We start from the raw sequence: 16,759 nt of genomic DNA, 5'->3' as shown, positions 1-16,759 counted from the left end.
AGACATGTATTAATCCGGGAAATATAGTTATGTTCTTTACCTGTAGAATGCAATCTTGGTACAGTCTCTAAAAACGTTTTTATCCACAGCTTCATCTTCAACACTAAACAAAAAGACATTTTAAAAATTTTATTTTACACAAGATTTGTGATTCCAATGTGACAGAATTTCTATTACATACACAGGCAAAAATAAACCTTTGGAGTCTGTTCTGCTGTGCAAAATTGCGTCCCGCTATGACATAATGCAGCAGCACACGCTCCACAGAACACTATCCTTCTGTAAATCACTCCAAGTAAACAAGAAAACATCAAGTTCTGGATTTACCACGAAAGCAATGGAAAAAGAGCACTGTCACTTGGGAGGAAAGATTCCTTTAAAATAATGACTGAAAGCTACTACTGTAAGAGTGAAATGTGAAGGAGCAGAGAACAAAACCCCCAAACAACACAAAACCCAAACCAAGCAAGCCAGCAAACAGAAGCCTATTTCAGAATAGTCTCCCTGGGTACTGGGTTCTGAGGGAGACATCAAGGTCTGTGTGCATGCTTCCTGCCTAACCAGCAATCAACACAAGCTGTCAAATGCTATCACAGAGGTATGTGCAAGGTGCTAGAATACATCAGAAACAGACACAGGATTTTTTAAAGGTAATGCCTTAAACCAGGTGCCCAGGTTTTTAAAGGACAGGTTTCCAGAACTGTTCTGGAATAGAAAATGAACAAGACGGATGCATACTGCTACTTGAATATGTGTATTTAAGTTAGCCTTCATCCACAACCACTGACTTTTAGTGCAAAAACCCAAACTGGTTTTCACGCAGAGGCATGGATGAACGCACCTGTAGTCTGCGTGTCTAGGTAGTACACCAATGTCAAAACAGGAAATTACGCCCAGATACACTGAGCCACACTAGAATGCCTATCGTGGAAGTTAGTAAACCCTTCACTGAGCTCAGTTTTTGTCACCTCAGTTTTTAATCAAGTACTAGACATTAGAGACACTTGTAGTCTCTTTTCCGTTTTGAAGAATGAGTTTGGGAAAAGTCTAGGAAGAAGCTGAACTTGGAAAACATGTTTGACACTCGTATGTTAGCGTTCTGCTCACTTTTCCACTGTTAATCTTTTTTAACACGCCGAATGTATTTTATAAGGGGCTAACAATTAATATGGAGGTATGAGGGTACTTCAAAAAGTTAGTGGAAAAAATTAGTGGAAAAATGGGATTAAAAGGTAAACTGAGTTTGGTGCAAAAGATTTGAAATCTATGTAGTTTTTTCACAACATGCCATTTCCGATGAACTTTTGGAATTATCCTGGTATCATCTAACTCCCAACAGATCTGTGCAAAAAAAGCCCATAAAGATCAAGTGCACAAATACCAAACATCGAAGTAAGAAATTAAAAAAAAAACAAAACAACTACGAAATCGTGAGTTAGAATGTATCCCCTGAATCTTGTCCCAGGGTCAGGTCCTGCAAGCTCAGTGGAGCTTTTACCTGATTTCCTCTTTCCCAGCTGCATCCATGGCCAATGGGCCGTCTTTTCAAATTAAGACCTGCACTTCTCCACCATCAGCTTCTGGAAAACAGAGTCTCCTCCAGGTCCTCCGGGAGTGATAAATCTTGACTCTCGATCCTGGGATTTTTCAGGCGCACACGAGCATTTCTACGGGAACACGTTTGTCGGATTTTTTTTCTCAAGTCTGCGTGGCTGATGAAAACCGTGCTTTTTGGTTAGGAACCTAAACTGTCTTTGCCGCAGAGGAGGCGTGCACGCTTTGAGCCCCAGAGGGCAAGAACCAAGAGCGTGAGAACCAGGAAGCACCGCGTCCGTGACCTTTCTTGGAGCCGGGCCACTGTAGGTCTGTCTCAGAGGCGGGTCACGCCAAGGATAGGAAAACTGACTCACTCTCTCTCTCTCGATTTTGGCTTTGAGTCGTTCCTGGACGTGATGTCGCCAGCCAAACTCTACGGCAGCACCACACTTTACAGGGCTAGCAGGGGACTGTGTCCCTATTACACTCTCCAGTCCAGGAATCGTTTCTTTCTCCGCACAGCCAAATTCCAACTTTTACTTAAATACCGTCAAGACCGGTATTTTATCAGGTGGCCAGACGTACAGCTGACCCAGACCTCTGACCCGGCGTCTGAGTTTAATTTTGAAGGAATGAGGGGCTAGGGTCAGCGGGAGGAGAGAAAGTTAAACACTATACAAGGTTGTCTGCTTGGTCCTGAAATCGGTTCAGGACAGGAAGAGGAGAAAAAAAAAAAAAAAAAAAAAAAAAAAAACCACAAGACCACGTCACGGTGGCTCCTGGCGACCACCCTAACCCAGTTGACGAAGTTCTGACAGAGCGGCGCCTGCGCAGTAGGCCCACGGAACTGTGACGAGAGTCCGAGGGAGGGGCCACCGGATAGCAAAACAAACAGGCCCCCGGGAGGTCTGGAAGACCCGGATGATCCCGCCCCCGGAGCAGAGCCGGAAGAAGGCGGGTCGAGCCGGAAGAAGGTGAAATGCTTTCGGTGGGTGCTCCACGGCTGTGAAGATGGCGGCGGCTGCGTGGCTTCAGGTGCTGCCTGTCACTTTTCTTCTTCTAGGGGCTCAGCCGTCCCCACTGTCGCTTTTTGGTGCAGGACCGGCACTTGTGTCTGCAGCCGACCGATCTAAGTGGCACATTCCGATAACGTCGGTGAGTGTGAGTAGCCACTGAGCCCGGAGGAGCGAGGGGTGGGGCTACGGCGGCCCAAGGGGTTCATGAAGGTTCCGCTAAAGTCCGCTCCCGAAGAGGTGGGATTCCGGGAGCTCGTGTGTCATAGGTCCCTGGAGGACAGCGGCGCACTTGTGAGGCTAGGCTGGCAGGCACGTCGGGGCCGCTTCAGCAGCAGAGAGGAGTGGTGGAGCGGTTTCTCAGCGGGAGAGTAGCAGAACTTGCAGTGCTTGACTGGAGAACTGCAAACTTGATGACCAAAGGAGAGTGGTTTCTCCCTCACCTGAAGTTTCACAGAATCCAGAATCTGCGCATCCATTCGTCCATCCATCCTTCCATCCATCTTCCTTCCTTCCTCTCTTTTCTGCTCTGCACTTAAAAAAAATCTGCATAATTCTGCTTACCAGATGGTTTGATTTCTTTTAAACTTTAGGTCATTATTTTAAGTTTCCTGGGTGATTAGGAAGCCCCCGGGCTTCGTTAAAACGGAAGAAATTATTTTCTAAAATTTAATGTGATAGAGCTGGTCTTTCCTTTGGACGTTGGCAGTTGGCCCTCTTTGCCCCACCTCCCTTTATACCTCCTTGGAGTGAGAGGTGTAGCCCTGTGAGGGCACAGCAACCAGTGCACGGGCATGCAGAAAAGCATTATCCTGTTGAAACCCCCGCGGCCTGTTGTTTCATTCTGCTCTACCATTTTCGTTTTTTTATTTGGTGCAATCTTCAGGTTCTCAATTTTTGGTTTTTACTTGTTTAATAATGTCCTTTTGGACTTTAAAATAAGTCATTCTATCACTGCTCATAGACCAGTTTATTGGAGACAAAGATTGGTTATTCTGGGCAGTGGTTAGTGAGTTACAGGAACGAACTGGTTGTGGGATACATCCAATGAAGACTAAAGTTCCAGTTTCTGATCCTGCTGTTCGGATGTCGTCTACTTTTACTAAAAGGAAGGATGTTAATGTCTTTCGGGTTAAGAAAACTTATTCGAACATGTTATGAACTCAGGTACCTACGTTCTGCCTTGAGGGTTGAGCTGTTGCTAATTATCTTTCCTTTATTGTTGTAGGGGAAAAATTACTTTAGCTTCGGAAAGATCCTATTCAAAAACACCACTATCTTCCTGAAATGTGAGTGTTTGAATTTCACGAAAGTTTTGACTTTCTTAGAAGTTATTGGTAAACTTTTAAATTACGTTGTTTTCTACTCCTCATGGCTCTCTTCAGCATATTAGGTTCTGCAGTTTGATGGTCTGGCTCTATGGAGGGATGAAGATATTTAGTGCGACTGAGGTCCTTTCACTGAATAATCTTTAGAATACTACTTGTGTGAACTTTATTGTCTTCCCTTATTTTTCTGTTTACATTGTATATGTATCACTATGTTTGTTGTATTTATACTGTATCTAACATGGTATATATGTAATAATATATATTAAGGTAGTTATGCTATATTGGACATAATATAAACAGTCACATTTCAGATGAATTGCAGTTACTTAGGTTGGATGATTGCCTGCATGGTGTCTTTTTTTTAAAATATTTTATTTATTTGTTTGAGAGGTAGAGTTATATAGAGAGTGAGAGGAAGAGACAGAAAAGTCTTCCATCTGCTGGTTCACTCCCCAGATGGCTGCTACAGCTGGAGCTAAGTCAATCTGAAGGAGCCAGGAGCTTCTTCCGGGTCTCCCATGCTGGTGCAGGGGCACGAGCATTTGGGCCATCTTCCACTGCTTTCCCTGGCCATAGCAGAAAGATGAATTGGAAGAGGAACAGCCGGGACCAGAACCGGCGCCTGTGTGGGATGCTGGTGCTGCAGGCGGAGGATTAACCTGTGCCACAGCGCCAGGCCCCTGCATGGATTTTTTGATCTGTCCTGAGGCATAGATATACCACCATTTTGTAAGCTTCTTACATAGTTAACTGAAAGCATGACCTAGGTTTGTCAGACCTTTTGCTTAGAACAAATATATTCAGTATATCTTTTATTTACCAAAGGAGTATTTTACCACCTTAAGGAAGAGGAAACTCTGAGAATATCAGGAAAAGGGATTATGTAGGACAAAACCAGTTTGTTCAGTGGGACAACCACCGTATCTATCTAAACTATCCCATTGTGCATTAATGAAAAGCTTTCTGTTAACTCTGAAAGTGGTTTTGTTTTATAGAATGAATGATCCTCGGCAGCTCTATTTCAAGGTCAAAGGAAAAAATTAGGTCACTGATAAGTGCTTCTATATAAACCTCTCCATGAAACTACAAAATTCTAAGTTATAGTTGAATGATTTTACTTTTGTTTAGTAAGTAGCTGTTGAAAACATACCATGTGCCAAGTACTCTTTTAGATAACAGAGAAGTGATAGAAAAAGTTCTCTTCCCTCGTTGAACTAACATTGTAGTGGGATATAAAATTTTGCAGGTAGAATTTCTCTGAAGAATATACTATATACAATTTCCCAAGTACAGACTTGATTTTTTCCAGAATAGCCTTTCTTGTATGATTGGCTTCCTTGGTAAGGGTAGCTGTTAGGGATAGTAGGATTTTTTTTTAAAGATTTATTTATTTATTTATTTAAAATCAGAGTTACACAGAGGGAGAAGGAGAGGCAGAGAGAGAGAGAGAGGTCTTCCATCTGCTGGTTCACTCCCCAGTTGACCTCAACAGCTGGAACTGCGCCGATCCAAAGCCAGGAGCTTCTTCCAGGTCTCTCACGTGGGTGCAGGGGCCCAAAGACTTGGGCCATCTTCTACTGCTTTCCCAGGACATAGCAGAGAGCTGGATCGGAAGTGGAGCAGCTGGGACTTGAACTGGCGCCCATATGGAATGCTGGCACTGCAGGCAGTGGCCCCACCTGCTAAGCCCTAGCACCGGCCCTTAGTAGGATTTTGACTCCTGTGATAGGCTGGCAGCCTGTTTGCTCTTCTCTGTATCATATACAGTATTTTTCTCACCTGTATTTTGATCGAAGTGTGTTTGGCCACGTTAAACAAACTGAGTGCCCACATATCATTGTTTTTATAGGATTTGGGCTTCTTAAACTTCACTTTATTTTTTTCTTTGTTACTTCTATGCTTCCTCATGTTTATCGCTTGTGTCTGAGTTTGTACTTCTGTGGATGTGATATATAGCTTTCCATAGAATAGGCGGGACTATTTGCACTATTTCTTTTTTTTTGTTTGTTCTTTTTGACAGGCAGAGTTAGACAGTGAGAGAGAGAGACAGAGAGAAAGGTCTTCCTTTTTCCGTTGGTTCACCCCCAACTGGCTGCTACAGCTGGCACACTGCGCCGATCCGAAGCCAGGAGCCAGGTGCCTCCCCCGGTCTCCCATGTGGGTGCAGGGCCCAAGCACTTGGGCCATCCTCCACTGCCTTCCCAGGCCACAGCAGAGAGCTGGACTGGAAGAGGAGCAGCCGGGACAGAACTGGCACCCCAACCAGGACTAGAACCCGGAGTGCCGGCGCCGCAAGGCGGAGGATTAGCCTAGTGAGCCGCGGTACCAGCCTGCACTGTCTCTTAAAGCCTTCCATTGAAAGTTTTGAACCTCATGTTTTAGCACAAATTTTCCCTGAAAATTATCTGTTAGGAATGTTTTCTTACTGGCTTTTAATTAAATAATTCTGTTTTCTGTATAAATTCTTCTGAACAGTTCACAGCCAGTTTACAATATTATTGTCATTTCCATAAATTCTCTTCAACAAGTCAGATTTTTACATGTTCTAATAAAGTCCTCTCAAAATATGCTGGTTATTGAATAATTAGTTTGAGAAGATAATTTAAAACAAAGAAAAGGGGAAGTTTATATTGGGTTGCTTCTTTTCTTTTGTCATGATCCAAAAGTAGATTTCTGAATGTGGTCTTTTTTCTTTTCTTTTTTTTTAATCCCATTTGTATGAAGTAGGGCGTATGTTCTCCCTTCCAAATCTGGAATCAAAGATAAAGGGGGCCAATTGACTTTCCTGAGACGAAATAGCTAAATAGTTATATAGTCAGCATTTCTTTTTTTTTTTTATTTATTTTATTTATTTATTTATTTATTTTTTATTTTTTTGACAGGCAGAGTGGACAGTGAGAGAGAGAGAGACAGAAAGGTCTTCCTTTGCCGTTGGTTCACCCTCCAATGGCCGCCGCGGTCAGCGCACCGTGCTGATCCAATGGCAGGAGCCAGGAGCCAGGTGCTTTTCCTGGTCTCCCATGGGGTGCAGGGCCCAAGCATTTGGGCCATCCTCCACTGCACTCCCTGGCCACAGCAGAGGGCTGGCCTGGAAGAGGGGCAACCGGGACAGAATCCAGCGCCCCGACCGGGACTAGAACTCGGTGTGCCGGCGCCGCTAGGCGGAGGATTAGCCTAGTGAGCCGCGGCGCCGGCCTTATAGTCAGCATTTCTAAGTATTCAGGCTTAGTCTTGATCTGCTAGAATATTGTGTTCCAAACTCTGTTTAATGAGTTACTTGAGGCTTCCATGATTTCAAGAAATTCGTTGAGGCTTCTCTTAAGGTAGATTTATATAAAAAAAAATCAGAACTTTTTATCTGAGCTTTTGCTGTTTCAGTCTTCCCCAGCCATGTTTGGTTTTTGTTCATTGCCCTTTCTGTCTGATCCTGATGTCTTTCAAGGTCCAGCCATGAGATTGTCCCTCTGTGGACCTATTAATTATTCTACCATTTAGCAGTTGTGAAGATTGCCTTGTGACATCCTTGATGCTGTTCTTTGTCTCTGTCTCTGTTAGTCCTGCACATTCCCCTCTCTAGCCCAATGCTGTGTCATTGTATCTCTGTATACTTGAACTCTACTCATAAAATATTTGAATGGTGGTAGAAGATTGGTTTTAATTTAAGACCGCATTATCACTCCCAAGCTTTTCCCAGTAGAGATCTAGAAATTGAGATTTTTAAGGCATGAAATAAATATACCTATGGTTTCAAAAGGTTAAAAGCTCCTTACTACAGTTTTCTTTCGGTGAACAACAGTTCTTTTCTCTGAAGAATGTCAAGTTCATTTTACATATATTTACTTTATTACTCTGTGTTTGTAGAAGGGATGGTGTTTGAGTATCTCAGGTTAGGGTAGTAAAGAAATGGGATATAGGTTAATAGTTTAAGGAAAATGCTTTGTTTGGGAACCATCTTTTATTTTCCACGATTTTTTACATTACAGTTGATGGAGAACCTTGTGATCTATCTTTGAATATAACCTGGTTTCTGAAAAATGCAGATTGTTACAATGAAATCTACAACTTCAAGGTAAGGAAAATAAAATTAGACTTTTCTTGGAGCTTAGAGATTATCTGATCCCAAACTGTTAATATTATAGAGGAAAGACTATCATGTAGCCATGGGGAAACAGAGCTGAAGCCAGAATTCATGCGTCCCAGTTTGTGTACCTACTGTATCAGCAATTCTCAAATGTTCTTTTCAGAACTCTTTTAACAGTCTTTTTTATTTTTTTAAGATGTATTTATTTATTATTTGAAAGGCAGATTTACGGAGAGGCAGAGGCAGAGGTAGAGGCAGAGAGAGGGGGGGGGGGGTCTTCCATCCTCTGGTTCACTCCCCAAGTGACCACAACGGCTGGAGCTGGGCCAGTCCGGAGCCAGGAGCTTCTTCCGAGTGTCCTACGTGGGGGCAGGGACCCAAGCACTTGGACCATTCTCTACTGCTTTCCTAGGTTCATTAGCAGAGAGCTGGATTGGAAGCAGAGCACCAGCGTCTCAAACCGTCTTCCACATGGGATGCTGGCCCTGTAGGCGGCAGCTTTTTACCTGCTATACCAAGTGCCAGCCCTTTTTTCTTTTTAAATGTTTTACTACATTGACACTTTCTAGCATCTTTTAAGATTTATTTATTTATTTGAAAGGCAGAGTTTAGAGAGGCAGAGTCAGAAAGAGACAGAGAGAGATCTTCCATCTGCTGGTTCATTCTCCAAATGCCCGCAGTGACCAAGCTGGGCTGATCTGAAACCAGGAGTTAGGAACTTCTTTTGGGTCTTCCAGGTGGGTGCAGGGGCCCAAGGACTTGGGCCATCTTCTTCTGCTTTCCCAGGCCATAGCAGAAAGCTGGATCAGAAATGGAGCAGCTGGGTCTTGAACCGGTGCCCACATGGGATGCTGGCACTGCAGGTGATGTTTTTACCTGCTACACCAAAGTGCCATCCCCTCAAGCAACTCTTTTAAATATATTTCATGTGACAAAGTCCTCTGGAATCTGGCTGTTTCCTGATCTTCCCCACATTGTTAGTGGAGCTACCCTCTGTGAGCCAAAGACTAGAATTCTGTGCTTGAGCATTTACTAGCATCAGATTTTTTGTTTTTTAAGATTTATTTTTATTTGAAAAGCAGATTTATAGAAAGAAGGAGAGACAGATACAGAGGGAAAGAGAGAGAGAGACAGAGACAGAGATCTTCCATCTGCTGGTTCACTCTCCAGACGACCATAATAACTGGGGCTGGGCCAGGTTGAAGCTGGGAGCCAAAAAGTCCATCTGGATCTCTGATGTAGGTGCAGGGTCCCATGTAGTCGGGCCATCTTGTGCTGCTTTCTCAGTACATTAACAGGGAACTGGATTAGAAGTGGAGCAGCTGGGACTCGAATTTGCACTCATTTGAGATCCTGGCATCACCTACTGTGCCACAGCACCAGCCCCTAGCCTTTAGATTCTTATGTATTGTTTTCTAGTCTTTGTCTGATGCTGTTAATATTTATAGTAACAAATTATATTTGTGTTGTAGATGATCTTTTTGGTATTTAAGTATCTTATTTGTGAATGATTGATTGAAGATTTCGTGTCTTCTCTGTTTTTCCAGGCAGAGGAAGTAGAGACATATTTGGAAAAACTTAAGGAAAAAAGAGGCTTGTCTGGGAAATATCAAACGTCATCCAAGTTGTTCCAGAACTGTAGTGAACTCTTTAAAACACAGGTAATCTTTCAAAGTAGTTGACAAGAAATAGAAGAGGTAAAAAATGTGATATCTGTATTTTTGCCTGTGTTCATTTCCCGTCTCCTTGTTATTTCTTCTAGCCGGAATATGTTGGAAGTATGTTCTGATAGATGCGTAGTCAGCTGCTTTCGTACTCATCAGAGGGAGGGTGTGCTTTCCTTTGTGTGTAGAGCAAACCCCTAATTTACAGAACAGAACAATCGCTGTTTTAACCATTTGTAAGCATACAGTTGGGTGGTATTAAGTGCGTTCTCATTGTTGTGCAGCCACTGCCACTCCTGGTCTGTTTCTAGAACTTCCTATTATCACAAGCCAAAACTACATCCATTAAATGATAACTCCCATACTCCCCCAGTCCCTACAAAGTACTGTTCTACTCGCTGTTTGTATGAATTTGATTAGTCTACAGATGCCCTATAAGTAGAATCATATAGTTTTTGTTCTTTCTCTGTGTGGTTTTTTCACTTAGCATAATATTTTCAAGATTTATACATGTTGCAGAATTTGCTGTATCAGAATTTCATTCCTTTTTAAGACTGAATAATTGTACATTGTGTGTAAATACCACATTTTGTTTATCCATTCATTTCTCAGTGGACATTTGAAAGCTCACATTTTTAATCACTGTTGCCTCATCTAATTGATATGTCCTCAGATAAACCAGAGTCTTTAGGTTTTATTGTTACAGATCTGAACTCAAGAGTCTAATCGCTGCCTTAGGGTTGAATCTCATACCTTGTTTTAGGGAAAAAGGAAGCAATGAATAATAGTTCTCCATATATGTTATATATATGTCATAGAGATTCTGATAGGAAATTCTGTTTTCTAGGAAATAGGATAAATAGGATCTAATACCAATGTTTTGATAGAAAAATTTTATAGGTGTTAAAAATACTGTAATTACAGTCTTTGTTTTATCCTTACCGCATTTATTTTTAAAAGATTTGTTTATTTAAAAAAGCAAGAGACAGAGAAAGAGCCAGAAATATTTCAGTATCTTCTGTTCACTATTTCACTCCCCAAATGGCCACAACAGCTAGGGTTAGGCCAAGCTGACACCAGAAGCCAGGAACTCCCTCCTGGTCTCCCACGTAGGTGGCAGAAACTCAAGTCTGTGGGCCATTCTCCGCTGTCTTCCCAGGCACATGAGCAGGAAGCTGGACAAGAAGTGGAGCAGTACAGACACAAACCAGCACTCCAACATATGATGCCAGCAGCAGGAGCTGCAACTTAACTCACTGTGGTACAATGTTGGTGCCCCCAACCACATTCAAAAATCGTTTTGAAGGTGGGGATTGTGGCACAGTTGCTTGGAATGCTTCCATCCCATATCTGAGTGTCAGTTCAAGGAGTCTTCAGCTTGAGTGTCAGTTGAAGGAGTCTTCAGCTACCTGTGCTTCCGGTCCAGCTTCCTGCTAATGGGCCTTGCCTGGGAGATGGCGATTGACGGCCTAAGTGCTTGGATTCCTGCCACCTAAGTGGGAGAACCGGATGGAGTTCCTGGCTCCTAGCTTTAACTTGGCTCAACTCTGGCTGTTGGGGGCATTTGAGAAGTAGATGGAAGATCTCTATCTCTTTCTCTCTGTCACTCTGCCTTTCAAATAAATAAGTAGATGATAAATAAGTAAATCTTTCTAAAATAAATGTTTTGGGGGATGGTGTTGTGGCACAGTGGGTTAAGCTGCCACCTCTCATACTGGCTTCCCATATGAGCACCTGTTTGAGTACTGGCTGCTCCATCTCCCTGCTGATGCACCTTAGAAAGCAGTGGAGAATGACTGAAGTACTTGAGCCCCACAACCCATGTTGGAAACCCAGATGGAGTTCCAGACTGCTGGCTTCAGCCTAGCCTGGCCCTGGCCATTATAGCCTTTTGGGGAGTGAACCAGTGGATGCAAGATCGACTCTCTCTCTCTCCCTTTCTCTGCCACCCACCCGCCCTTCTCTCCCTCTCCCTCTATAACCCTCCCTTTCAAATGTTATTTTATTTTATTTTAAATTTATTTATTTGACAGGTAGAGTTATAGACAGAGACAGAGAGAAAGTCTTCCCTCCGTTGGTTCACTCCCTAAATGGCCGCTGCACCATTCTGAAGCCAGGAGCCAGGTGCTTCCTCCTGGTCTTCCATGTGGGTGCAGGTGCACAAGCACTTGGGCCATCCTCCACTGCCTTCCCAGGCCACAGCAGAGAGGTGGACTGAAAGAAGAGCAACCAGGACCAGAACCTGGCACCCATATGGGATGCCGGCGCCGCAAGGCGGAGGATTAACCAAGTGAGCCACGGCACCGGCCCCTCTCCCTTTCAGAAAAATAATAAAATAAATATTTAAAAAATATAATGTTTTGGAATACTTAGCAAATTGCTTTGAAGAAGCAAAGAGTTCACCAAAAGCTAAATTATCTCTCCAGTTAACAGAAAGTAAAGTCTTACTGTCATTAATGAAGACTTTAATAATTGATGGTTGAGTTATAAGAGCTTAGCTCTTGTCATAGTTCAGTTTTTGTGGACTTCGAGGGAAATGAACATAGCTTTATTTTTTTTTAATCTTTTATTTTTTAATTAATTTATTTAGTTTTGGACAGTCAGAGTGGACAGTGAGAGAGAGAGAGAGAGAAAGGTCTTCCTTTACCATTGGTTCACCCTCCAATGGCCACTACGGCTGGTGCGCTGCAGCTGGTGCACCGCGCTGATCCGAAGGCAGGAGCCAGGTGCTTCTCCTGGTCTCCCATGGGGTGCAGAGCCCAAGCACTTGGGCCATCCTCCACTGCACTCCCTGGCCACAGCAGAGAGCTGGCCTGGAAGAGGGGCAACCAGGGCAGAATCCGGCGCCCTGACCAGGACTAGAACCTGGTGTGTTGGCGCCACAGGCGGAGGATTAACCTAGTGAGCCGCGGTGCCGGCCTGAATTATACACTCTTAAAACGCAGAAAGGAGAATGTCTCATCCGGTGCAAAGCTTTATGGCTTTAAAACTCATTTTCCTCATATGTAGAATGAGAGGGAGTTTTCTAAGATCCCTTAACTTAAGCATATATCCTGTATTCATGGCTTGGTTATTCTTTTTTTACCCTTACAGAAAAATTGAGTGGCCAGTTTGATTTGATACTGTTTTGTTCACTGGTTTGTGTTTAGTTGGAGATGCTTGTCTGGTGATACTGTTTTAATGTATTTACTGTTAGGGTATTATGTTTTGCTTTAGCCATTTCTGTGTATTTTGACCTTCGCTTTTAGTACTTTCCTTTAATTTTAGTTTTATGTGTCTTTTCTAGAGCTTTTCTGGGGATTCTGTGCATCGACTACCTCTTCTAGGAGAAAGACAGGAGGTAATTGTTTTCCTTATGTGTTTCTGAGAGTAAAGTAAAAACTCTGAATTAATTTTCTTTTCTTTTTTTATGTTTAAAGGCTAAAGAGAATGGAACAAATCTTACCTTTACTGGAGATAGAACTGTAAGTGTATTTGGAAATTTGGCTCATTGAATACACATTTTATTTTATGCTTGTGTATTATTAAGTTGTTCTGTGTATGATAACGTTTATAGAAAAACTTCAGACTGGAAGCTTTATACTGAAGTGTTAATAATTGTTGTTTCTGGATGAAATCATGAGTGCTTTAATTTTCTTTTTGTGTTTTCCTTATTTCTATATTAAGCTTGTTTTGATTTTGTGATTATCCCCACCCTCAATAAATATTTGTAAACAGAAGCTTATTCAAAAGAACCGTTAATGTCATCTAAACTTACCTGTGGTAGAACATAATTGTAAGAGATTTTGGAAAGTTGAAGTGAGGTCATAAGCCATAAATATGCCTTAGATTTACATAAATACACATTGTATGAATGCTTATTGTACATTCCCAATTCAGAATTACTAAGTCTGAAAACTTTTTTTTTTTTTTTTTAAGATTGATTGATTTATTTGAAAGGCAGAGCTAGCTACAGAGAGGCAGAGGCAGAGAGACAGACAGAGGTCTTCTATCCACTGGTTCACTCACCAGATGGCTGCAATGGCTGGAGCTGAGCCAATCCGAAGCCAGGAGCCAGGAGCTTCCTCTAGGTCTCCCATGCAGGTGCAGGGGCCCAAGGAGTTGGGCCATCTTCCACAGCCCTCTCAGGCCATAGAAGAGAGCTAGATTGGAAATGGAGCAGCCGGGACTCAAACTGGTGTCCATATGGGATGCCGGCACTGCAGGTGGCAGCTGTACCCGTTACGCCACAGCACCAGCCCCTGAAAACTTTAGTTAAAAAATATAGAGAAAGGAAGAAAATATGTTGGATCATGTTTTTTGTAAAACTAATTAGATGTCTACATTTTATAACAACATTTTAAAGACATAGATATCACAAAGTTTACCCTTGTAAAACATAAAGTTTAGTTTTTTGTTTTGATTTGTTTTTTAGTACATGCATAAGTTGTGTAGCCACCAGCTGCTATCTAGTTCCAGAATCTTCATCATTCCAGCAATTGGCCCCTTACCCCTTATTTACTTTCTGTCTCTGGATTTGCCCTTTCTGGACAAGTGATATAAGTGGGATCATACAGCATGTGGCCATATGGGCACTGGTTCTAGTCCCAGCTGCTCCTCTTCTGATCCAGCTCTGTGCTGTGGCCTGGGATAGCAGTAGAAGATGGTCCAAATCCTTGTTTCCTGGAGTATAGTTTTTGAACTCTTGTTTTAGCCTTTTCTTGGATTTTAACATGTTTGAACATTTGTAAAAAAGCTGTGGCTCCCCAGGAAAACGCGTGCCTGTGCAGAATCTTAGGGGTTTCATAGATCAGTGAGGCTTACCCAGAGAAGGCTGGACAAGAGCTTCTCCTTTCAAGATTAGACAGTAATCAGTTGAGTCTAGGAAGCTAAGTGCTTTCGCATGTAAGGAGGAAGAAACATCTCTGTGTTCATCCTCTATACCTCAGTCTTGTATTTGGGAAGACTAGTCAGTGTGGAAAGCAAGAGTCACTACCTCACAGCATCAGGGATGTAGAGGCTGTTAACCTGACCCCTCACTTACGGGCAGTGACTTGTCCCCAGCATGGCGTAGCCCAGAATTACATTTTTGATATAAATATGAGACCATGTGAGTAGAAATTCTGGTAGTCTTGAACCAAGAGATTTAGATTTAGGAATAGATGTTTGTAATTTACATTCGCTAATATCCTGATGGATTTTTTTTTAAAAAAAGAGGATTTAAGTAATCTTTAGTTTTAAATTCCTTAGTTTCATGATTTCTAGGTAAAACACTTGGCATGACTTAATGAAACATTCAGATTAAGGATCTTAGTTGTGGTTTCCCTCCTAAAAATAAATATGTTGGTTGTGATTCTGGAATAACAGGATATGAGATGTCCTGCTTGTTAGTAATTCGTAGTCTAGATTACATTAGTACGTATGCATTCCACACTTAAGTGGCTTGTTGGGTCTGCTGTGTTGACGAGGGAAATGAAAGGACTCTACTGTGTTCCTGGGCATCCTGTAGACCAAAATTTTCATGTTGTATTACTAACTTGTGCTCTTAATTCTTAAGACAAGATTTGATGCCATTTTTCCTTTTCTAGGCAATGCATGAACCATTGCAAACTTGGCAAGATGCACCTTACATTTTTATTGTACATATTGACGTTTCATCCTCAAAGGAATCATCCAGAGAAAATTCACTAAGTAATCTTTTTACCAGTAAGTTCAATTAGTTTCTTTTTGAAGCTTTTGTTATTTTCTGGTTGTGTCATGCATGGAAGGTAAAATTGCTTTAAGTGAGGGAATAATTGATAAACTATGTTTCAATGTGGAAAAATTATGGAAGAGAAATGAAGATTTTCTGCACTCTGTTTTAGCTGGCACAACCCAAGGCACTTTGCATGTGTTTGCTAACTAGGTATTAAAAATACTAGGTTTCGTTTCTCTTCATTTGATCTTCCTGCTTTTAAAATTTTAATTAGTATCATGTTCTCAGTATTCTGAACACGGTTATCAAAACTTGGAAATTTTTAAATTAATTAACATTAGTAGTTGTTAATGTCTCAATTTTTAAGTGTTTTCCTTTCCACTGTTGCTGTCTAGTTCATGGAATCAGCATTTTTTATCTGGAATTTTGTAATGACTTACTGACTGGTCTTACTTTCTGTTGCTTTCTTCTTTTTACTTCACAGTTTCCTTCCCTACCCTGCTTTTTCAAGTAGAATATTGAATAGAAATGATGATGGTAGCCATCCATGTTTTGCTGCACACTTTATTGGCAGTATTGAAACATCTCACCAACAAGTGTGATGTTTACTATAGATTTTTCAAAATGTTCCATTTTTGGTTGAGGGTGTTTCTATTGTTTATTGTAACTAGCTCCTTTTTTTAGTTTTAAGAATGAATGCTTAGTTTTACCAAATGATTAATTATTTTGGCTGAAATGACCATATAGGCTGTCTTATTTTAGTAAATGAGGGTTATTATATTGACTGGTTTTCTTATATGGAACCATTCTTGAATTCTGGGGTATCACTACTTGGTCTTGATACACACACACACACACACACACACACCCTGAGACACAATATACATTGCTGGGTTGTATTTGCTTATATTTTGTTAAGTTTGATGTCTGTGTACAAAAGTGTGTTTGGCCCATAGATTTCTTTTTTCTTACTGTCTTCTACTTGTTTTAGCATCCGGTTATGCTGGTCTTAATAATGAGTTGGGAACAGTTCCTTTGTTCATATTCTATGGAGCAGTTTTTGTAACTTTTTTTTAAGGTTTATTTTTTATTTATTTGAAAGGCAGAATTACAGAGAGAGGAGGAATGTAAAGAGAGATTGTCCATCTGCTGGTTCACTCCCCAAATGGGCACAATTGCCAAGGCTGGGCCAGGCCAAAGCCAGCAACCAGGAGCATTATCCTGGTCTCCCATGTGGGTGCAGAGGCCTAGATACTCAGACCATCTTCCCCTGCTTTTCTCAGGCTGTTAGCAGGGAGCTGGATTGGAAATGGAGCAGCTGGGACTGGGACTGGTGCTCATATGGGATGCTGGCATTGCAGGTGGCAGCCAACCTGCTATGCCACAATGCTGGCCCCAGAAATGCATCTTATGCCCCATAGTGACATGGTGGTAGAGCAGGTGGCCTGGCATCTCCTGTC

General features: G+C 41.9%; 2 protein-coding genes across 21 annotated transcripts in view; one reads left to right on the top strand and one right to left on the bottom strand.

Moving 5' to 3' along the window:
• Positions 1-2,341, bottom strand: part of GANC (glucosidase alpha, neutral C) — an 81,344-nt gene extending 79,003 nt beyond the window's left edge. For 5 of the 9 annotated variants that reach the window (XR_011380877.1, XR_011380876.1, XR_011380879.1 and 2 more), the window contains exons 1-2: positions 1,499-2,287; positions 41-103 (exon numbers count right to left, since the gene is read on the bottom strand). Coding sequence is in view for 3 of the 9 variants with exons in the window: in XM_051822467.2 (XP_051678427.2) it covers positions 41-103; positions 1,499-1,527 (92 nt within the window). In the remaining 6 variants the exon portion in view is untranslated. Of the gene's footprint in view, positions 1-40; positions 104-1,498 lie in introns of all 9 variants that reach the window. The other 4 variants (XR_007910441.2, XR_011380880.1, XM_017348096.3 and 1 more) reach the window with 2 other exon arrangements.
• A 206-nt stretch (positions 2,342-2,547) lies between these two features.
• Positions 2,548-16,759, top strand: part of TMEM87A (transmembrane protein 87A) — a 48,674-nt gene continuing 34,462 nt past the window's right edge. For 6 of the 12 annotated variants that reach the window (XM_008269132.4, XM_008269131.4, XM_070054059.1 and 3 more), the window contains exons 1-7: positions 2,548-2,691; positions 3,778-3,838; positions 7,864-7,949; positions 9,509-9,622; positions 12,912-12,965; positions 13,045-13,089; positions 15,193-15,310. In XM_008269132.4, coding sequence (XP_008267354.2) covers positions 2,548-2,691; positions 3,778-3,838; positions 7,864-7,949; positions 9,509-9,622; positions 12,912-12,965; positions 13,045-13,089; positions 15,193-15,310 — 622 coding nt within the window. Of the gene's footprint in view, positions 2,698-3,777; positions 3,839-7,863; positions 7,950-9,508; positions 9,623-12,911; positions 12,966-13,044; positions 13,090-15,192; positions 15,311-16,759 lie in introns of all 12 variants that reach the window. The other 6 variants (XM_051822472.2, XM_008269129.4, XM_070054056.1 and 3 more) reach the window with 1 other exon arrangement.

This window comes from Oryctolagus cuniculus, chromosome 12, assembly GCF_964237555.1.
Source record: "Oryctolagus cuniculus chromosome 12, mOryCun1.1, whole genome shotgun sequence".
Lineage (NCBI taxonomy): Eukaryota > Metazoa > Chordata > Mammalia > Lagomorpha > Leporidae > Oryctolagus > Oryctolagus cuniculus.
This window is presented reverse-complemented; position numbering and strand designations above follow the sequence as displayed.